Here is a 20,329-nt window from a genome sequence, read left to right on the forward strand (position 1 = left end):
AGGGTTTGAATGCAGAGTGCCTGAGGGGGAGAGAAAAGAGAAGGACAACAGAAAGCCTGCACTCTGCATGACAAACAAACAAGCCGGCCCAGAGGCGGTGAAAGGCCGCAGTGTGCGGAGGGCGGGGGCGCAGGAGGCGGGGCCGGGGGGGTTGCTGCTGGCATAAAGGAATGTTGTTCAGGAAAGCCGGGGCTGGGCACCCAGGGATGGACAGATGGCCTTTTATCCCGCAGCCTGGGTTTGGCCTGAAAACCCTTTCTCTGAAATGAGACGGTGCCCAGGCCCTGTGTCCAGCTGCCCCCAGCGTCTAGAGGCCCAAAGGCGGGCAGGGGCTCCGGGCGCCCCACGTGCCTGGGCAGCACACGGTCCTGGGCAGGTAGGAAGGCGCAGGCCTGGCCCAGGAGGACGGGGCCAGAGCCTCAGCGGCGTCGAGAGTCCTCCTTCTGTGCTACTTAACAAGCCCACCCCCGAGGCCTCCGGGGACCACTGGCTGCTTTCAGTAGCTAGAGCTTTGGGACTAAAAACGAAGGCAGCAGGATCTACTCGCTTTCATTTCTAATAAGCTGCCCTCTGCCAAACTAGGTCCAAATCAGAAGCCAGGCCTGTCCTTACAATGTTTCAAACGCAGCCTTTCTGTACAAGACAAACAAACAAACAAAAACAAGAATAATACGTGGCAAGTGACAAGGCCTTCCAGAAGCACCCCCCTTCTCGCCCACCCAGGATGCCTGCAAGGAGAATAGCTGTGCCAGCAGCTACCCTGTGTTCATGATAGGAATACGGGAGGAGGAGAGAAAGCGAGCAGCAAGTGTGTGCCTGACATGGGGCCAACTTCTCCTGCTCAGGAGATGTGCGGGGTACGGACAGGACAGTCCCAGCCTCCTGGGTCCTTGCCATCGGTTCTCCTGGTGTCGCTTCTCCTCATGGCCTGATCCCCCCTTGGAGGACGTCACCAGCGACCTCGTCACGGGAAGCAGAAGCCAGTCTAGGTGGGCAATCCAGGACATCAGGAAAGGGGGCCAGTGGATTAAAAATACTAAATCACTCCTCAAACCCCTCCAGAGTACACACACACACACACACGTTTTCAGGCTGTTAAGTTGATTCTCTACTAGCCCCTGCCATGGACCATCTGCATCCACGGGGCACCTTTCCTCTCTAGCCTCTGACCTCGGATTATGGCACCATTTCTAGGAAGGCACCAAGAGTCAAGTGGACACGTGGTTTTTTTTTTTTTTCAATGAAAGCCTGACTCTGGGATTTGGAGCAGCTGGGAGCCCGGGGTTGGGTGGGGGTGACGTGGGCTTGGCCAGGGTGGACAAGAGGAGCTCTCTGAGGCTCCCCTCCTCAGTCCTGCCTTACAAAATCCTGCCCGGCGCCGCAGCACCTGGGTTTCGACTCTGATGAGCAGCATCAGCAGCCTGCAGGAAATGAGTTCCTCAGAATCCCTTTTGTGGATTTGATAGGACGTTTCTAGACTGTTGTCTCTCAAAACTTAGACCTCAAGGCACCTCAGGGCAGGCTTATAGAATGTGCTATGCACAAGGGAAATACACTTAAAATGTATTATCCCCTCACTGGCCCAACTTCTATGTTAAAATACATTTTGGTTTATCATATAACACTCCAATCCGTAAGGATTATCCTCAAAATACTATATTTTGCTGTTTTTATTTTATTTTTTAAAAAGATTTTATTTATTTGAAAGAGACAGAAACAGAGAGTGAGCAGGAGCAAGTGGGAGGAGCAGAGAGAGAAGGAGAGGGAGAAGCAGACTCCCTGCTGAGCAGGGAGCCCAACACGGGGCTCAATCCCAGGACCCTGAGGTCACGACCTAAGCCAAAGGCAGATGCTTAACTGACTGAGCCACCCAGTTGCCCCTATTTTGCTGTTTTTAAAAGGAGAAACAAAACCACTGTTTACAAATGACTCCATATATCACTATCCCAGAAACAATATTCCTAAATTTTCCTTTTATAATCTATTAGTTTAAGAGAGATAACTCACTTGTTCTCATCATTGGTTCCAAAATGGCAGATGATTATATTGCCAAAAACACGAGAAGGCACTGAACTGTTTTGTAAGCAAAACAGAACAACCACCCCAAAAACTGACCTGCCTCACACCTGCTACTTTTTACGGATTCCAACCTACTGATTCAAACAATTCCCTCTCCCCGCGCCTGGACCTGGAATCTTCTTGAGGATGTTTATGTTCAGAGAGGTTGACTGTCTTGTCTCCAGTGGGAGGGTTAATTCTAGAACACAAGACTGTTGGACTCTGAGCCTGTGTCTTCTTTTCCACTCTCATTTAACCTAATTCCAAACCCAATGCACATCTCTTAAACTAGCAGAATCGCCAGTTACAGCCCTAGAACAGGTGTCTCCTGGTGATCGATGGCCTATACTCCCTGTTTTATGCTCATTAAACACTATGTTTATACTTGTCACTATAAGGTGCTTTAGCCCAGGGGATGATGTCCTTGAACAACCCCAGGGCAAGTTGTCCTTCTGGGTGGTCAGTGCCTCTCTGATAATAGCTACCACTCAGGGACATCACTTAAATACACAATCTGGTGTGGTCAAGGGCAAGAAGGAGCTATTTGTGAACAACACAGGGATACCAGCTTCCTGGACCAGAGTCACGAGATTAGGACGTCATTATCCTAGAGAGAAATACCTTTCAACTCTAAGCCACAGCTCTAGACCAATGCTGCCCCATAGAATTTTCTGCAATGATGGAAATGTTCTAGATCTGTGCTGTCCAATACAGGAGCCACTAGGCCCATATGTCTATGGACCACTTGAAATGTGGCTCATGTAACTGAAGTACTGAATTTTAATTTTATTTAATTTCAATTAATTTTATTTTTTTATTTTTTTATTTTTATTTTTTTTATTTTTAAAGATTTTTTATTTATTTATTTGAGAGAGAGAGAATGAGAGACAGAGAGCATGAGAGGGAGGAGGGTCAGGGGGAGAAGCAGACTCCCTGCCGAGCAGGGAGCCCGATGCGGGACTCGATCCCGGGACTCCAGGATCATGACCCGAGCCGAAGGCAGTCGCTTAACCAACTGAGCCACCCAGGCGCCCTAATTTCAATTAATTTTAAATTAAATAGCCACATGTGGTAAGCGGCTGCCATATTGGAGAGCATAGCTCTGGACTCATATATTCAACTACTATTTGAAATCTCAACCTGAGTATTTCCTTGGCATTGCAAACCTAATGTGGCCCCAGTGGACTCTGATTACCTCATCCCAAACCTGGGTCTCCACCCCAGTAATCACCATTTCCATATATTGAACCACCCAGTTGCTCAAGTCACCTTGGCGTCATCCTCAGTTCTTTCCCTTACTCCCAGCATTTAATCCATCAGTAACTTATAATGGTTCCACCTCCAAGACATTTCCAATGCCTATCCACTTCCTTTTGTCTCAACAGCAGCTCTGTCAACAGTAGCAATGTTAGCTCTCTTCCTGCTTCCACCCTTGACCCCCTTCAACCTACCCTCCACATGGCAGCCAGAACAACCTAGTAAAATACAGACCAACTTTGTCAGTCTCCCACTTAAAATCTTCCAGCCCATTGTTCTCAGGACAAAATCTAAACCCCCTAACGATGTCCCTGATCTCTGCAGAGACAAGCCTCCTGCTCCCCCCGCCCTTCACCCACACCACATTCCCCCTCACCTGCAATGCTCTAGCAGCGTAAGAGCCTCCTTTTGGGGGGGCACCCGGGTGGCTCAGTCGGTTAAGCATCCAACTCTTGATTTCGGCTCAGGTCACAATCTCAGGGTCGTGAGATGGAGCCCCATGTCAGGGTCCATGCTCAGCAGGGAGTCTGCTTGAGATTCTCTCTCTCTCCTTCTAAAATAAATAAATAAATTTTTTCTTTTTTTTTTTTTTAAAGAGACTTCTTTTGGATTCTTTGTCTTCTTCTTTTTTTTTTTTTAAAGATTTTATTTATTTGAGAGAGGATGAGAGGAGAGAGAGAGAGCACATGAGAGGGGGGAGGGTCAGAGGGAGAAGCAGACTCCCCGCTGAGCAGGGAGCCCGATGCGGGACTCGATCCTGGGACTCCAGGATCATGACCTGAGCCGAAGGCAGTCGCTTAACCAACTGAGCCACCCAGGCGCCCCTGCCCAGTTCTCCTTTATGATGACTCCTTGTCACCCACAGATATCAGCTCTTCAGAGGAGACACCCTAGACTACTCCCATCAGGAGCTGCAACCGTCACTGGGTCACAGAACCCATTCTAAAATATATTATCTTTTCGGTTGTATAATACATACACACACACATAGACTATTATATATACACATGTATAAAAACATATATATATATAAAATATTCTGTTGTAGCTCTTATCAATCACCTATAATTGTCCTATTTGTCTCCCTCTCTCCACTGGCAGGTACACCCCATGAGGGCAGTTACAAGTTGTCTTTTTATCCTGAGCACCGAGCTCAGTCTGAGCGTGAGGAGACATCTGCTAACGTTTGCACTTGAATAGAGGAAGAAGATGTGAGGGGAAGACAGTGGCCCTGCACACCCCTGGGACCACTTGGGGCTTTGCCAGCCTCATCTTTGGAGACTGCCCATCCCTGACGGGGGTGAGTGCCCCAGTCCAGCCCTGCCCTTGTCCAGGTGAAGATGGAATGAGGGCAGCAGGTTGGAACAGACCCCCAAGGCCCTAGCTGGGGGAAGGGACAACAGCGAGAGACTGGAATGTCACCACTCTCCAACTCCTGTGGGGGTGGGTGGCTTTGCCCAAGAGGGTCTGAGCACATAGCATCTCAGGCTCTGAAAACATCCATCTCTCACCACTCAACAGGAATCTACCTTTTCCTAGCAGAAGCTGGGGCTGAGGGGGCTTATAATCATCCTGATTCTGTTTAAGCTACATGTTCTATCTTATGGATCTCACGTGATCTCACTGTAGCCATACAAATCCTGTCGGGGTGCAGGGAATAAAGGAACCAAGGCTGGGAGAGTTTAAACGACTCACACAATGTCACACAGCCAATGGGACACACAGCTGGACCAGGACACAGATCTTGGGCTGCAGACCCCAGGACCCTGCTCTTTCTGGATGGGTGGGTGAGGGGGTGGCCCGTCTGCACAGCTGCTCTGTGCCAAGCCCCCCAGTCGGAGCTTGGGGATGCCGATTCTTTAGTAATCCCGAGAGATCTGTCCGCTGAGCAACTTTCATGCCTCCAGTTTTCCATCCCATTTTCCCTCTGCCCTTACCCTTCTAGGACAGTGGGCTGCAAAGTTGACAATGCTTCTGAGCCACACAGCGTGCTCGTTCAAAATATAGATTTCCGGGGTCGTGCCTCTGGAGAGTCCTTTTTTTTTTTTTTTAAGATTTATTTATTTGGGTGGGAGGGGCAGAGAGGGAGAGAGAAAATCTCAAGCAGACTCCCTGCTGAGCACAGAGCCCGACACAGGGCTTGATCCCACCACTCTGAGATCGTGACCTGAGCCAAAATTAAGTTGGACACTTAACCAACTGAGCCACCCAGGCGCCCCACCTCCAGAGATACTAATTTTATGGATTTGGGGCATGCCCCCGGAGGAAAAAATACATATAATATATACATACTCACATAAATATATATAGTATATTATGTTAGTTAATTCTTTGATTTAGTTTACAGGTATGTTTTTTCACTCAAATGAAACATCAAACTTTTCACACAAGTCTTCACTATTCGAATTTCTGTTGCCAATGGAGTCATTTTCCTGAAATCTAACACAGTTCTTGGTGCGCATCCTATTCACTTCCATCTAGGTTGTCTGAGTGGCAGAGTTGTTTAATGATATCTGTACTGGGTGGAATGGTGTCTCCCCCAACCACCATCCAGACCAAATTCATGTTCACCCAGAACCTGTGAATGCGACTTTATTTGGAAATAGGGTATTTGCACATGTAATCCAGTTAATTTAAGGTCATACTGGATTAAGGTGGGCTGTAAATCCAATACGACTGGTGTCCTTAAAGGAAGAGGGGAAATTTGGACATGCAAATGAAGAGGTACAGGAAAAAATGCATTTGTGAGGATGGAGGCAGAGATTGAAATGATGTACCTGTAAGCTAAGAAACCAGGAAAGAGGCAAACAGATTTTCCTTCAGAACCTCCAGAAGGAACCAACTCCGCCCATACCTTGATTTCAGACTGCCAGTCTCTAGAACTGAGATGATAAATTCCTCTCATTTTAAGCCACCTGGTTTGTGGTACTTTGTTACAGCTGCTCTAGGAAAGTAGTCCAATATTACTAGAAATGTGATGCTTTGTTGCACTTAACCGTTCAAGTGCTGTTGCTTTATTTTTCCACTCATCGTTTAAGAACATATATCTCTCTGTGATGTCTATAATGTGACTACTTAGTTTTTTTCCAATGTTTTATTATTGAAGAATTTTAAACTGCAGTCAATCTGAAAGAAACTCACCGTGAACACATGTATCCCCACTACCTAAGTCCTACCATTTATTTACATCCTACGGGTTCTTTTTAAAAGCACTCTTTAAAGGTTTGTATATATCAACATCTAACTCTTGTAATCACGAGGTCATATCCAGAGACATGATTACTAAATAAGTGTTAAATTTATTTGCTTCCCTTTAAAAAAATTTGGTCTAATTTTCATACAGTAAAAGATGACCAATTTTTTTTTAAAGATTTTATTTATTTGAGAGAGAGAGCAAGCGAGAGCACGAGCTGGGGGGTAGGGGCAGAGGGAGAGGAACAAGCAGACTCCTCACTGAGCAGGGAGCCCGACATGGGGCATGATCCCAGGGCCCGGGATCATGACCCGAGCCAAAGGCAGATGCCTAACCGACTGAGCCACCCAGGCGCCCCAAAGATCGCCAATCTTAAGTGTATAGTTTGATAAGTTTTGACAATTATATGCCTCCTTGTAGCCAATGTCTAAATCAAGATGTAGAACATTTCCATCATCCCAGGAAGACCCACGAATCTATTTTTAAGAAGCTCCTCGTTTGATTTTGATGAAGGAAGGTGGGGGGATAAGTATGCAGTTCCCTTGGCCAGAGGGACAAGAAGCGTGAGATTTACAGCACTTTGCAATAAGGACACTAGGTTCCCTGTTAGCAAACACGGCTGCTTCACTATTCTTCTAGCTTCTAACTACAGGCTGTAGACAAAATGCAGGGAAGGCACACAGAACCACCCGTGTCCAGACTTCTAGCTGCAAGGCAGCTACCAGGCACTCTCTCCACACCCCTCCCCACCCCTGCATTCCCCGCTGAAATCATTACCATTCCATGGACACCCACTTTGAACGCCCCCCCTCCCTTCCAGTCTTGGTGACTGGGGCATGTCACCTTGTGTGGGCTTCCTTGAGCTGCTTCCTCCCTGCTCTGGCCACATGACCTCAGGGTCCAGGGCATGCTAAACAGCCCCAGCTCCTGAAAGTCAGACTGTTTCCTCAAGGCCAGCAACATGGCCCATAAATGATGCTCAGCCCCTGTCCTGCCCTTTGCTTTCTCTAGTGGAGCAGGTGGGGGCAGAATCATGGCTGGAATGGAACAGAAGGAAGAAGAAGAAGAAGAAAAAGGAGAAGGAGAAGGAGAAGAAAAAGAAGAAAAACAAACAAAACAAACAAACAAAAACACAACTAACTAAAGGCTGAAACCTAACAAAAAATGAGTGATTTCACTGGCACAGAATACAGCCCCAAAATGGACCAAAATATATCTCTGAATGGTTGATGTGTGATAAAGGTGTTTTTTAAACCAGTGGGAAAAGTGATTATTCCATAAATCTACTGGGATAACCAGTTGGTCATTCGGAAAAATGTAAACCTGAAATAATCTCTATTTTGTTCCTTATACTAAAAAAAATTCAGGTAGATAATAAATTTAAGAAAAAAAACAATAATAAAAACATTAAGCATAACATTATTAGCAAGATACTAAAATATTTTTTAAGATTTTATTTATTTATTTTAGAGAGAGAGAAAACACACGTGCAAACACCTGTGAGCAGGGGGAGGAGGAGAGGAGGAGGGAGAGAATCTCAAGCAGATTCCCTGCTGAGCGTAGAGCCCTACACGAGGCTCAATCCTACGACCCTGAGATCATGACCTGAGTCGGACACTAAACCGACTGAGCAACCCAGGCACCCTGATACTAAAATATATTTTTTAAAGATTTTATTTATGTATTTGACAGAGAGAGCACAAGCAGAGGGGAGCGGCAGGCAGAGGGAGAGGGAGAAGCAGGCTTCCCACTGAGCAGAGAGCACCCTGGGATCGAGCCCCGCATCAGGCTCCCTGCTCCGCAGGAAGCCTGCTTCTCTCTCTCCCGCTCCCCCTGCTTGTGTTTCCTCTCTTGCTGTGTCTCTCCCTGTCAAATAAATAAATAAAATCTTAAAAAAAAAAAAAATCTTAAAGTAGAGGTGGTCTAAGAATGATAAAACAATATGTTTTACAACATGGAAATTTTAAAGGTTTAAATGGAGAAAAAACATTAAACAAGTCAAAAGACAAATGAAAACTGAAGGACACATAGTAAAATGTATGATAGAAAATGGGCTAATATCCTTTATATATAAGGAGTGATTACAAATCAATAAGAAAAAGATCCCCCTTGGTTTAAGCACATGCTTAAGATTTGCCCCATGTGTGTGCAGTGGAAATACTGGGCACCTGGAGACCCACCACATTCCAGGATCTCTTAGAACTACACGTTTCTCATCCATGAAATGGGAGAATTGGCACCTGCCCCACCTACATTAAGGGTTCAAATAGAAATCTATGAGAAATACCTAGAAAAATGTAAATCGCCATACAAACTATTAGTTCTAGAGGGATCATTATTATCCAAGTATTTTTTTTTTTCTTAAAGATTTTATTTATCTGACAGAGACACAGTGAGAGAGGGAACGCAAGCAGGGGGAGTGGGAGAGGGAGAAGCAGACCTCCCGCCAAGCAGGGAGCCTGACACAGGGCTCAATCCCAGGACCCTGGCACCATGACCTGAGCCAAAGGCAGACGCTTAACAACTGAGCCACCCATGCGCCCCTATCCAAATATTCTTTATCTGAGTCCCTGAAGATTCAAGTTGCAAAGAACAGCAAAAATCACCTTAACATGCCACTATTCACAAGCCAACTGACCATTTACGAGTTTCGTTCCTGCTTAAACACTGACCCCTGGCTCCCCCAAGTCCCCACGGTCTACCTGGGCAAAGTGATGGTTGGGGTTGCTGTCATCTGACAACATACAATGTAACAAAATGCAAACCCACAACAAAGTGAAATTGAATATTAATGTCAAAATACAAAAAATTTCATGAAGTCAATGAAACTGATAGAAAACCGTTTACTCACAATTCCATTGCAAAATAAGGATCTGGCAAAGTTGGGCTGTTTAACACTGAAATACAGGCGACCAGGAAAGGATGAGGCTCTTCAAGAGAATGAATGACCTGTTTATCAAAGGATCAAGAGAGATCCCTGGCTCTTAAATACTCTTGCAAAAAGATTCTTTATGATCATGCTGTGAAAAGCCAATGTGAAGTTTGGAATGCCACATTGTGCTTTCATACAGTTTTGCCAGAAAAACCACCCATGTGCACAAAAGCCACACAACTTGATTTGTTATTTGCTTAATTTAAGAACCTGCACACAATTGCAATCTTAATTTGGTTGTCAGGTTAAAATAAACTAAAAAAATGTTTGGTTTCATTTTTTTTTTTTTTTTTTTTTAAGTAATCTCTGTGCCCAACATGGGGCTCAAAGTCATGACCCTGAGATCAAGTCTCACACTCTACCAGCCAGGCGCCCCTTCATTTTCATTTTTAAAGATAATCAGTTCCCGTCTCCCAACCCCTATCCCATTTTCTATGAAATTTAGTCTTCATTTAAAGTAGATTCCCTTCAAGTGACTTTTTTCCTAGGAGTCAAGGACCTTCCTACTTAGGTCCAAGGAACAACTGAATTTTTTTTTTTTAAGATTTTATTTATTTATTCATGAGAGACAGAGAGAGAGAGAGGCAGAGGCAGGAGAAGCAGGCTCCCCACGGAGCAGGGAGCCCGACGCAGACTCGACCCCAGGACCCTGGGATCATGACCTGAGCCAAAGGCAGACCCTTAACTGACTGAGCCATCCAGGAGTCCCTGAACAACTGAATTTTTAATGGCACCTTATTTCCAACCTGCAAAAGCCATTACACTTGGCATGCCAATGGGTCTTGCCTGGGATAAGAGAAAGCAACCACTAAATCAGGTTGGTTTGCCCTTGTCCCTGGCTTGCAGGGAGTGGTGTATAGGATCACAGAAGCTGTCTTTAGTCAGTCCAGTGTAGGTGTTCTTTATTCCTCAATAGCAGCCAGTCTCAAAGTGTGGGCCTTGAATTGACTTAAAAAACTTTGAGGTTTTTCATCTTTGTGGATAAATGATGCCTGTTTCAGAGAGTTTTGTTCTTATAGAAGACTAAGGACTAGGGGCCCCTGGGTGGCTCAGCTGGTTAAGCGTCTGCCTTCGGCTCAGGTCATGATCCCAGGGTCCTGGGATCGAGCCGCATGTCGGGTGCTCTGCCTGCTTGTGCACACGGGCTCTCTATCAAATAAATAAATAATTTTTTTTTTTTTTAAAAGACTAGAGCTAGCAACTAAGTGGTTTATCATGGACCATCAACATTTGGAACTTATAAAACTAAAACTGTTACTGGAGATCCACTTTCCACTGGGAAATCTGAGCTTAAGCACTGTTGGGAAGGTTCTATGGGGCACAGAAGAAAGTAAAGAACTAGAACTCTACTTTTAAATTCTATTCCCTTTAAAGGAGAAATTAAGACTACTTCACGTAGGGAATTATCAACCAAGTTTGTTGTAGATTCCATGGTTTATCTGTGTAGTCACCTGTTCTTGTATCAATAGAATTTCTGACTGTTAGTTTTCCTATGACAGGACTTTACATATTTATATGCATCACAGGTCCCCAAATTTGCTTATCTGGTACCGCTATTTAAATACCTTGCAATATACTATCAAAGCAGGAAAAGAAAATATTTGGAGAATTATGCTTCACAACAAAAAATCTTAAGTATGAAGTTTATATATCATATCGTCCTAGATGAGCAGTGATTAGAGAAGACTGAGAACTGCAGTTCTGAGACCATATGCTTTAGAGAAATTTGCATGAAAAGACACAGGAAAGAGTAAACAGAACTGGAAATCCAGGCATCATGCGTCTTGCCTGGATTTCTGGTACTTACAGCCACATGGGGCTGGTCACAGCCTGGAGAGCAATGAGGGCTCTCAACTGGCATTTTTCATGGTTAACTTCATGCCTACGTCCGTAGGGGACTCATGGGCATGCGTGAACGGGAGTAGCCTGGTATGGAAGACACTGGCCAACTCTCTGGCTGAGAATAACTGGGGACAAAGGCAGAAATGAGTGACTCACTGGATAGCCCTCCATCCTTTCCATCAAACTCCCAGCTCTTTTAGCCAACAAAGAGGAACTGGAACAAGATTTTTTTTTTAACTTTGTAATTCTTGAAGTATCTTGTGTGTGCTAAGATTACCACTTTCCTTTTCAATTATGTTCAGGTCTCAGTTTTTCAAGCAGCTCATTCATTCATTGATTCAAACATTGATTAGTTCCTGTTGGCATACACCAGTGTGCTAGTGTGTCCTAGAGGAATCTAGATGAATCAGATGATTCCAGTCTTCAGAGAGTTTATAGTTTAGTTGAGAAGATAAGACACAGTGAAAACAGTGTAAATAAGGAAGAACATTATGAACTCTGTAACACAGGTGCTGGGAAAGGGTGGGAATGTCTATGAAAGAAGTAGGCATTGGAGGAGGACTGAAAGGGTGTGGCAGTGGGGAGGCCCTAATGGCTTAGGAATACTGCTGTGACATAACAAAATTCTCTTTAGAAAAGGTCTCAGGCACTTGGGTGCGGGAAGTATGGGCAGGGAGAGATCTGCCCAGGAGACTGCTGCAAGAATGAGCTTAGTGGGGTACTGGCCAAAGTAGGGCTGTAGTGGGGAGATATCCTGGAAGGAAGACTAAGGACGCTCATGAGAATTAGCACGTGGTCTGTGCAAGCCATCCACTCTGTCTTCCAGTTAGTCTCCATTTTTTCCTTTCTAGAGTCTGTGACTTCTCTAGGACAGAGCAGACAGTGGAGACAGTTGCTATCAAGAGTAAGGAAGGGGAGGCCTGGGTGGCTCAGTCAGTTGGATGCCTGCCTTCGGCTCGGGTCATGATCCCGGGATTCTGGGATCGGGTTCTGCATCAGGCTCCTTGTTCAGTGGGGGGCCTGCTTCTCTCTCTGCCTGCCGCTCCCCCTGCTTGTGCTCTCCCTCTTTCTCTTTCTCTGACAAATAAATAAAATATTAAAAAAAAAAAAAAAGAGTAAGGAAGGGGCGCCTGGGTGGCTCAGCCAGTTAGGTGTCTGCCTTTGACTCAGGTCATGATCTTGGGGTCCTGGGATCCAGCCCCGCGTTGGGCTCCCTGCTCAGTGGGGAGTCTACTTCTTGCCCCTCCCCCTCCCACTCCTGCTCTCTCTCTCAAATAAATAAATAAATAAATAAAGTCTTTATTAAAAAAAAAAAAAAAGAGTAAGGAAAACACAGATAATCTCCTAGACGTAGTATTGAGTAGAAGAAACCATCTCGCACAGTACATGTTGTATGGTTCCATTTAAACTTTGCAAACTTTTCTGTGAAATGAGGAGCAAGAGAAACTTGCAAAAAAGAGACTGAGAACTAATCACCAGGGCTACAGGTGGTGAGGTAGGTGGAGTAATGCACCCACCTGCCCCCCAGTCTATGTCCCCATACCTGGAACCCGTGAATATGTTACCTTGCATGGCAAAAGGGACTTTGCAGATGTAATTAAGTTTAGGACCTTGAAATGGGGAAATGATCCTGAATGATCCCGGTGGGCTTAGTGTAATCACAAGGGACCTCAGAAGTGAACTCTGAAGGGGCGCCTGGGGGCTCAGTCATTAAGCATCTGCCTTCGGCTCAGGTCATGGTCCCGGGGTCCTGGGATCGAGCCTCGCATCGGGCTCCCGGCTCTGTGGGAAGCCTGCTTCTCCATCTCCCACTCCCCCTGCTTGTGTTCCTTCTCTCGCTGTGTCTCTGTCAAATAAATAAATAAAATCTTAAAAAAAAAAAAAAAGAAGTGAACTATGAAGGTAGGAGGGTCACAGAAGAAGAGACGTGAGAGCAAAAGTTGGAGAGATGCAACTGCTGGCTGGGGGAGCCAAATACACCAGCAGCTTCTAAAAGCTGGAAAAGGGGGTGCCTGGGTGGCTCGGTCAGTTAGGCATCCGACTCTTGATCTCAGCGTTGTGAGTTCAAGTGCCTCATTGGGCTCTATGCTGGGTGTGGCGTCTACTTAAGAAAGAAAGAAAGAGGGGCGCCTGGGTGGCTCAGTTGGTTAAGCAACTGCCTTCGGCTCAGGTCATGATCCTGGAGTCCCGGGATCGAGTCCCTCATCGGGCTCCCTGCTCGGCAGGGAGTCTGCTTCTCCCTCTGACCCTCCTCCTTCTCATGCTCTCTGTCTCTCGTTCTCTCTCTCTCAAATAAATAAATAAAATCTTTAAAAATAAAAAATAAAAAAAAAAAAAAGAAAGAAAGAAAGAAAGAAAAACCATCGTTTTCAATAAACAAACAAACAAATAAAAGCTGGAAAAGGCAAGAAAATGGATTCTTCCCTAGAACCTTCAGAAGAAAGGCTGCCCCGCTAACTCATTTCTGACTTCTGAACTCTAGAACTAGAACAGAATACATTTGCGTCAAATCTGAGTTTACGGTGATCTCTTACAGCAGCCATAGAAAACTCCTGCAGGTGGAAAACTAAAGGATTCGGTCTCCGGAATCCAAGTGAAGAAAGTGTATCAAGGAAGAGGAGTGGTGACTGCATCGAGTTGCTGCCAGACCAGGTGAGGTAAGGTGTGAACTGGTGGCCGGGTTCAGTGAGGCAAAGGTCCTGATGACCCTGGCAAGAGTAGCTTCAGGGGTGGGGTGGGCACTCTGAGTCTTCCTGCACTTAAGATGTCCTGCCCCATTGAATTACTCAAGCCCTGAGGCTCTGTGTGGCCAGACCCCCAAAGGCTGGCAGAAACACACGTGGCAGAAGCCGCGGACTTCTCAGCCACTCAGAGAGGGATGCACCCTGTAGGATTAGGACCCAGCACCCAGAGTCATTTGGACATCAGAGTTATGCCAACAGCAGTGGCTGGGGAGTTGAGGTTTGCCTTCCTCTGGGGTCTTCTCAGAGGGCTTCTAGCCAGAGCACGGTCGGATGTTTGCCCACAGGAAGACCTCCCGAGGTCCGCGGGTGTGGGGGGTGGGGGGAGTACAAGCCACCCTTTCACAGTTATTAGCCTCTTGGTTTGGAGTGAGGGGAGGATTCTGGTTGGACTATGATAATAGCAGTTGCTCTCTCACTAGAAAAATGCACACATTTCATCTCATTCACCAGTCCCAGAAAATGATCCATAGAACACCAGGTTTAAGAAGCTCTGCTTTGTATGTTTTCCAAAGTATGATATTTACTCCACCGATGGTACCCAAGATGATTTTAGGAGATACAGGGGATGAGCATTTCTTATCTGAATAGCTCTCTATCTACTTTCAAGTGCATGTAAAACTTATGATGTCACTGGTATTATTCCCTAGGGTGAGTAAGTGGGAAAATAGAAAGGGAATCTACTTAAAAATAAATATTAAGTATAATAGTTCAAGTGGTATACCAATTCAGAAAAAAAAAAAAAAAACCTGACAGTGATTCATGGATGACCCAAGTCTGGGAAACACAGTATCTATGACCTTGGGAGGAGATTTGAACCCAAAGTTCTTTCCTTTCCTACTTATTCCTTTTAAATGCAGCTTGCAGCTCAGGGGCGCCTGGGTGGCTCAGCTGGCTACGCGTCCACTTCTTGGTTTCAGCTCGGGTCGTGATCTTGGGGTTGTGAGATGGCGCCCCACATCGGGCTCTGTGCTCAGTGGGGAGTCCGCTTGGGATTCTCTCCCTCTGCCTCTCCCCCTGCTAATATGCTCTCTTTCTTTCTCTTTCTCTCTCTCTAAAACAGATAAATAAATAAAATCTTAAAATAAATTAATAAATGCTGGTTGCAGCTCAATAAATGGACCTCACGCCCCCACTAACGACTTGAGCTGCAGTTGGAAGAACACTGCTCTTACCTGAGCTTGGAGTGAGGAGCTTGACTCCCCCTCCCCCACCCAAGGGTCAGGATGAGAAGAAGGCTTGACTTCTCTGCTCAGCCATAGCCCTCTCACTCGCTCTAGGTGGGCAGCTCGGCTTCCTCAAGTGCAAGACCACGGCCAGAGCAGACCTTGTTTCATCCCGACAGTATGTTGGCTCAAACAAGTTTGACTTGTTTTGTGTGTGAGTGTGTGAGTGTGTGTGTGTGCCTTTGTGTGAGTGTGAATGTGTGTAAGAGTACCTAGGGGTGTGTGAAGGGGTGCGGCAAATTGGAGAACAGGGGAAACCAAAGGGACCATGCCTTCTCCCTGGAAATTTCATAGCTGAGCTCCAGGACGCTCCCCTCCAAGGACTACACTGGGGAAGAAGGACCCCTAGGAGGAGTACCATTCAGAAATGAACTTTAGGGGCACCTGGTGGCTCCGTCAGTTAAGCGTCTGCCTTCTGCTCAGGTCATGATCCCAGGGTCCTGGGATCGAGCCCTGCATTGGGCTCCCTGCTCAGCAGGGAGCCTGCTTCTCCCTCTTCACCTCCCTGCCCTGCTCATGCTCTGTCTCCTGCTAGTGCTCTGTCTCTCTCTCTCTCTCAAATAAAGAATTAAATCTTAAAAAAACGAAAAAGAAATGAACTCCAAACAAACAGAGCTGGTTCATGACATTCCCCTTTCCCATCACTCCTCCTGGTCCTCACATTCCAGGAGCTGGGCTCTAAGCTCTGCAGATGTCAGCATCTCTGGTCTAGCAGGAGGAGAGAAGGGACGTAAAGAAAGTAATATGAAGGTTGCTTGAAGGGCTTAGCCAGAAAGAAGGACAGAAATGTCTCCATTCAGGCTGTAAGAAGAGGGCTTCTCTCTGTACAGGATACCCCATTCCAGATTTCCCCTCCAACTACCTTTCTCCCTCAATTTAAAGACAACACTATACTAGTTTCCAGAAGAGAAATCTGTAGACAGAAGCTGACAGGCAACTGGAGTATTGGGTAAGTGTGGCTACTGGTCAGGTTTGAGCCATGGGTTTGTAAGTATGTTGTTAGTTTTTAGTCTTTTTTCCCCCATATCCTCAGATTGGGGCCCAGATGTAAGGATGCCTGCAACATGGCTACATTGGGACTCTTGGGGTAACAGGTGAGTGCAGGGGTAGGAAGCAAATTTGGTTTCCCTATTCTCTGAGTCCTCCCTGAGGGTCAAGTAAGGCAAAGCAAAGCGAAGCAAAGCACAAGCAACCCATAGTGTTGGGTGGTTAGCAGAGTTGGGGGGTGGAACCAACTAGGGCAACTGACCTGGGGTGATCCTTGCTATCTGGGAAGAGAAGCCAGACCCTAAGGCTCCTGTTTATAGGACACAGTTACATTGTAGGATGGCTTCCATTAGCCCTCACAAGCCTGGAAATCTCTAGTGTTCTGGTCCCAACCTCTCGTTTCCTGCACTCACCCTGAGTTATATCTACAGCTAAACCTCTCTGCCCCTTCAGCATGACCTGACACCAAACACCAACTTCCAGGAGTCAGCTGGGCTGCCACAGCAGAATGCTGAGCCCTGGCATTTTACCTATGGAATCTCCCAAATTCAACCCCCTTCTCCCCTTGGTCACCGCCACCATCATGCAAGCCACCTTCACCTCTTGCCCAGGCTCTGCGGTAGCCTCCTGCCTGGTCTCCTCAAACCCACTTGGGCTCCCTCTATTCTTTCTTGGCACTGCAGCCAGGGTGTTCTTCCAAAGATGCAAATCTGACCACACCACACCCCTGCTTGATTGAATCCCTTCCCTGGTTTCCTGTTGTTCTTAGAATCAAGTCCCAAATCCTGCCCACAGCCTAGGAGGCCCTGCATGATGTAGCTGATCTCTGGCCTCCTCCCTCCTCTCTCTTTGCCCACCAGCCTCTGGCCACATTGGTTTTATTTGTCCCTTGACTGTGCTGAGTCCTTACCCTTCAGAGCCTTCTTCACACACGCTGTTCCCTCTGTCTGGAACGTTTGTTTCACCACACTTCACCACGCTAACACCCTATCCATCAGTTAGCTCTCAGTACAAATGTCACTTTCTCAAGAAAGCTCTCCTTGAACTCCTCACCTCCAAATCCACATTCTGATGGTACCAGATAATGAAATAATTATTGTGCCATTAGTATGTTCCCTCATTAGCCTGTTAGCTCCGTGAAGACTGTATTGGTTCTGTCCATTGGCACCTCCCCCGTGCCTATCTCAGTGCTAACAATCATCAAAGGACCAAGTGAGTGAGTGAAGAAATGACTGACCTATTAGACTAGACGGCCCCGTGCGGAGCCACCAGGAGCAGTGAGAGGCAAGTCCTTTTATCCAAAGATCTAAAAGCACTTCCTGGAGCCACCCTGAGAACAAGAGGTAGAAGCAAGAAAGAACTGTTGGCTTAATACCCAAGCATGATGGTCCCACTGTCACCAGTCCGGCAGCCGAACCCGGGGAAGCCCAAGGAGTCAGTTTGCCTCTGGCTCAGCCTACCTGGAGCCCTGTGGATTGGGGCAATCCCCCATATCCCAAGATCCTTGGGATGGAGATAGCATCGATTTTGGAGTCAGATATATTTGGCTTTTCCACTAACTAGCTCTTTAACCTTGGACAAATTACAGAGCCTCCCTGAGCCTCAGTTTCCACATCCTAAAATGGGGATAACAAAACCTACACCAGGATCAGTTGGAGGCTTCAATAGCAACACGAGGCTGTCCTGCACAGCATGCGGTTCACAGTGCTAATCCCCGCCGCCCCCCCGCCCCCAACAGTGGCTTACCCTGTCATTTCGCTCTTTTGGACACCCATGCCAGCATGCAAGACAAGAAATAAAGGGAGGTATGAGGGATGGGAGGACACAGTCCACCCAAGACACTGCCCCAACCTCTCCACCTACCCAGGGAAGCCCTAGTGCAGACTTGGGCAGTACCAGGAAATCCAAACTGGCTGAGAACGGTAACTGATCTGCGACTTTCGGAAGCAGCAGTAGGGTGAGATGGGGAGGGGAGGACAGCTGAGGTTGGAAGCTTTTATTCAACAGAAATGAAGAACAGATGCAAAGAGGGAGGGGCTGATAAGGGAACAGGAAGGAAAGATTGGGAGTGTGAGGGACTGGTAAAAGGGGATCCAAATTGTCAGATGGCTGAGGCTGCGGAAGGAACAAGTAGGAAGGAGGGAGTAACTTGGAAAGTGGTGGTAGAAGTAGCAGGTAGAAGAGGCTCAGGTCAGGAGCAATGCTGGAGAGGAAGGACCAGTCCTGGTGAGGGGGGCGGGTAGTGACCTGTTACCTGGAGAGAAGGGGGAAGCGAAGGTGAGGGCGGAGGCTGTCACCTTGGGACCTCCTAGAGGGCAGGTGGACTGGGCTTGCCGGTGCGTGGAGAGTGGGGGAGGGAAGAAGGGGAGTCAGGGGGCGTGTGACTCCGGGGCCGGGATGTACCTGAGGGTCTCCTTGCAGCTCGCCCACGTAGTACTGCTCCAGCCAGCGGCGCGCGTTGGCCGAGTGCCGGTGCGGCGGCCCGTCCAGGTCGGCGCTCACATCCTCGCCAGCCCGCGCCCGCAGCAGCTGCTCGCCCCCCGGGTGGTGCCGCACGAAGCCAGTGAGGTCGTAGAGGCGGGCCCCGCAGCGGACCCAGCAGGCGCCGGCCGCCAGGCGCCGCTGGACCTCGGCGGGCGAGAAGGAGACGGCGGGGGGCGGAGCGGGGACCATGGCGGGAGACCGGAGCTCGCAGCTGGAAGCCCGGACTTCTGCTCGGCGGCAGCCCAGCTCTCCTCTAACATCCCCGGAGCCCCGGCCGCCTTGACGGGCCGTCCGCCACCGCACCTGCTCATTTGCATGCCGCGCTCCCATTGGCCGCTCGGCCGGACGCTGCCCGAGCCCGGAGGCTCCCTCTTCCTCATTGGCCGAGGGGAAGCCCGGGCGACCCGAGCTGGGCGGGCCACCCGCAGCGGGCCGCCAGCCAGGTGGCCCCAGGCAGGTAGAGGGCGCGCCCGCCAGGTGTGTCCCGTCGCAAGAGGAGAGCGAAGGGGACGCTCAGATACAGGCGGAGCACTGCGCAACTCTTCCTGTCGCGAGTGGCTGCATGGACGGACATCCTCGGTGGCCTGATCGCTATTGGAATAACTCTTGCAGCTGCCTGTTGGGAGAAACTTGCACTTTTCGATTCTCAGGCTCCAGGAGGGGGCGAGAAGTGGGGGAGGCAGGGCGAGGACTAGAGTAAGACGAGTGAGGCTCTGGGCTCGGGCGCCCCCAAACTCCATAATCACAATACATAATATTTTAATGTAGTATTTTAAAATCCTATCGTTACACAACAATCGTGAATGTACTTAAGGCCACCGTACACTTAAAAACGGTTAAAATGGCAAATTTTACATTATGTATATTTTATCACAATAACAATATAATAGTTATCACAATATTTAATAAAGTTTTTGTTTGTTTGTTTTGAGAGAGAGAGAGAGCGGGGAGGGGCAAAGGGAGAAGGAGAGAGAGAAAATCCTGAGCAGACTCCATGCCCAGCACGGGCCTGACTGGGGCTCAATTCCAGGACCCTGAGATCATGACCTGAGCCCATCGAAGGCTCAACCAACTAAGCCACCCAGGTGCCCCTATAAAAAAGAATTTTTTAAAATCATGTTTTTGTAAATAAAGGTTATTGGAACCAGGGCTAGTGAGGCAGGAGAAGCAAGGTCGTAAAGTGCAAATTTGGATCTTGTCCTTAATATTTAAAATTTTGGTATTGTGTTCATCATGGATTATTTTTTGCATTAATTTTGAATTAAAAAATACTGCATTAAAATATTCTTTATCTTGATTATAAAGTTTTTTGGCATGGGCATAAATTTCACACCCTGAGTGCCTGCCTCGCTTGCAAAACTCTAATCTTGCCCTGGGGGGAGGACCCTGAGGGGAGAACAGAGAATCCAGCTGGGCTCTGTCTCTCTCAGGAAAAGTTACTTTCAGGGTCACTCTTGTTTATGTTCTGGGACTGGGCACCTCTGCCCAGCCAGCACTGTGAGAAAGCCTGGCGCAGATGCCTCAGAGGCCACCCCAACAATAGATGTGCCCAAGGTCAGGATAGTTGTCCTTTCCTTCTCCCCCTTCTAGGCCTCTCCTGACGCACCTT

General features: G+C 47.5%; 1 protein-coding gene across 1 annotated transcript in view; it reads right to left on the reverse strand.

Annotated features, from left to right (window-relative positions):
- Positions 1-19,003, reverse strand: part of FA2H (fatty acid 2-hydroxylase) — a 49,602-nt gene extending 30,599 nt beyond the window's left edge. Inside the window, exon 1 of the mRNA XM_032424344.1 lies at positions 18,640-19,003. Coding sequence (XP_032280235.1) covers positions 18,640-18,909 — 270 coding nt within the window. The 5' untranslated portion in view covers positions 18,910-19,003. The remainder of the gene's footprint in view (positions 1-18,639) is intronic.
- Between the last annotated feature and the right edge of the window lie 1,326 nt (positions 19,004-20,329).

Source organism: Phoca vitulina, unplaced genomic scaffold (genome assembly GCF_004348235.1).
Source record: "Phoca vitulina isolate PV1807 unplaced genomic scaffold, GSC_HSeal_1.0 scaffold30, whole genome shotgun sequence".
NCBI lineage: Eukaryota > Metazoa > Chordata > Mammalia > Carnivora > Phocidae > Phoca > Phoca vitulina.